Source organism: Takifugu rubripes, chromosome 1 (assembly GCF_901000725.2).
Source record: "Takifugu rubripes chromosome 1, fTakRub1.2, whole genome shotgun sequence".
NCBI lineage: Eukaryota > Metazoa > Chordata > Actinopteri > Tetraodontiformes > Tetraodontidae > Takifugu > Takifugu rubripes.
Window position 1 is genome coordinate 11,973,921 of NC_042285.1, and position 1,060 is coordinate 11,974,980.

The window sequence follows — 1,060 nt, forward strand, 5'->3', positions numbered from 1 at the left end:
TCAGCAGGAACACTTGCACTCTGAGATGATTGGGTATTGCACCTGTATCCACGTGCAGTATTTCTGTCTTAGAAAGCCTTGACAGTACCACCGGAGGAAAACCTTGTTGATTGACTTGACTGGTTTGCAGGACATCCCCTCGGGGAAGGAGCAAGAGCGTTCTGAGAAACAGTTTCCCTCCTTGATGTAACGTGGCCAGAACCTCACGCCCAGGTCCTTCCAGGTGTACACCACGGGGCAGTGCGTATAGGTCCACAGCCACTGCAGAAATTTCCTACGGGCTTTCTTGCCCACTTTTACCCGCTTTCCATAGGGGGTCTCTGTCAAGTCCAGCTTTTTGATTTCGTTAGGCATTGGCCCCTGCATCTTCACGTGGTTGTCTGATGCAGAGAGGTTCACCAGCACGGGTTGGCTGATGGACATGAAGTTGGGGTCGAAGTTACTGCCGAGCTTTTTCCTCAGAGTCCTCTCGGCTAAGTCCTGCTCTCGGGGGTCGTACTCCGGGTCGGGGTCCTCCCTAAGGTCGGGCACGGGGAGGTGATCACTGGGCGAAGGACGGAGGCGAAGAATCTGTGAAACTCCGAGGTGAACGCACACAAGCACGTAAAAGAGCAGCGTTTGTGAGAGGCCCATTATTCCTCTTGTTTTACGCAGACAATCTCCTTGCGTAAATGATATTCAGTTCTTCTCCCGGTTACTGTATTCTCTACAGTGATCAGCCCGGGGCTTCATAAATAGTAAATGTTCAGTCAACAGCAAAGCGATACTTTTAATAGACCACGTTGGGTTTGAATGACATGTGGTGCTTTGCTTTTTAGGGCTCTCAACTTTACGATTTGATGGAACCCTGCAGCGCGTAACGGATCCCCCGCCTTGCAGAAAAGTGTTTAGTCTAAACAAAAAGCACCAAACAGAATGGAAAAGAAAGTCTATTCACACACTCTCTCTGGCCTCACCTCGCTCCCTTAAATTCACTTTGGGTTTCTTTTGGTTGTCATGGTTACCCCGGAGACTCGAAGCCACGACGAACTGTCTGCACTGGATGACAGCGGCCAAGGCG

General features: G+C 50.6%; 1 protein-coding gene across 1 annotated transcript; it reads right to left on the reverse strand.

Moving 5' to 3' along the window:
- nog2 (noggin 2) lies at positions 1-633 on the reverse strand. The gene has a single exon (NM_001078599.1). It carries the CDS (start codon positions 631-633, stop codon positions 1-3), a length of 633 nt encoding a protein of 210 aa, NP_001072067.1.
- Between the last annotated feature and the right edge of the window lie 427 nt (positions 634-1,060).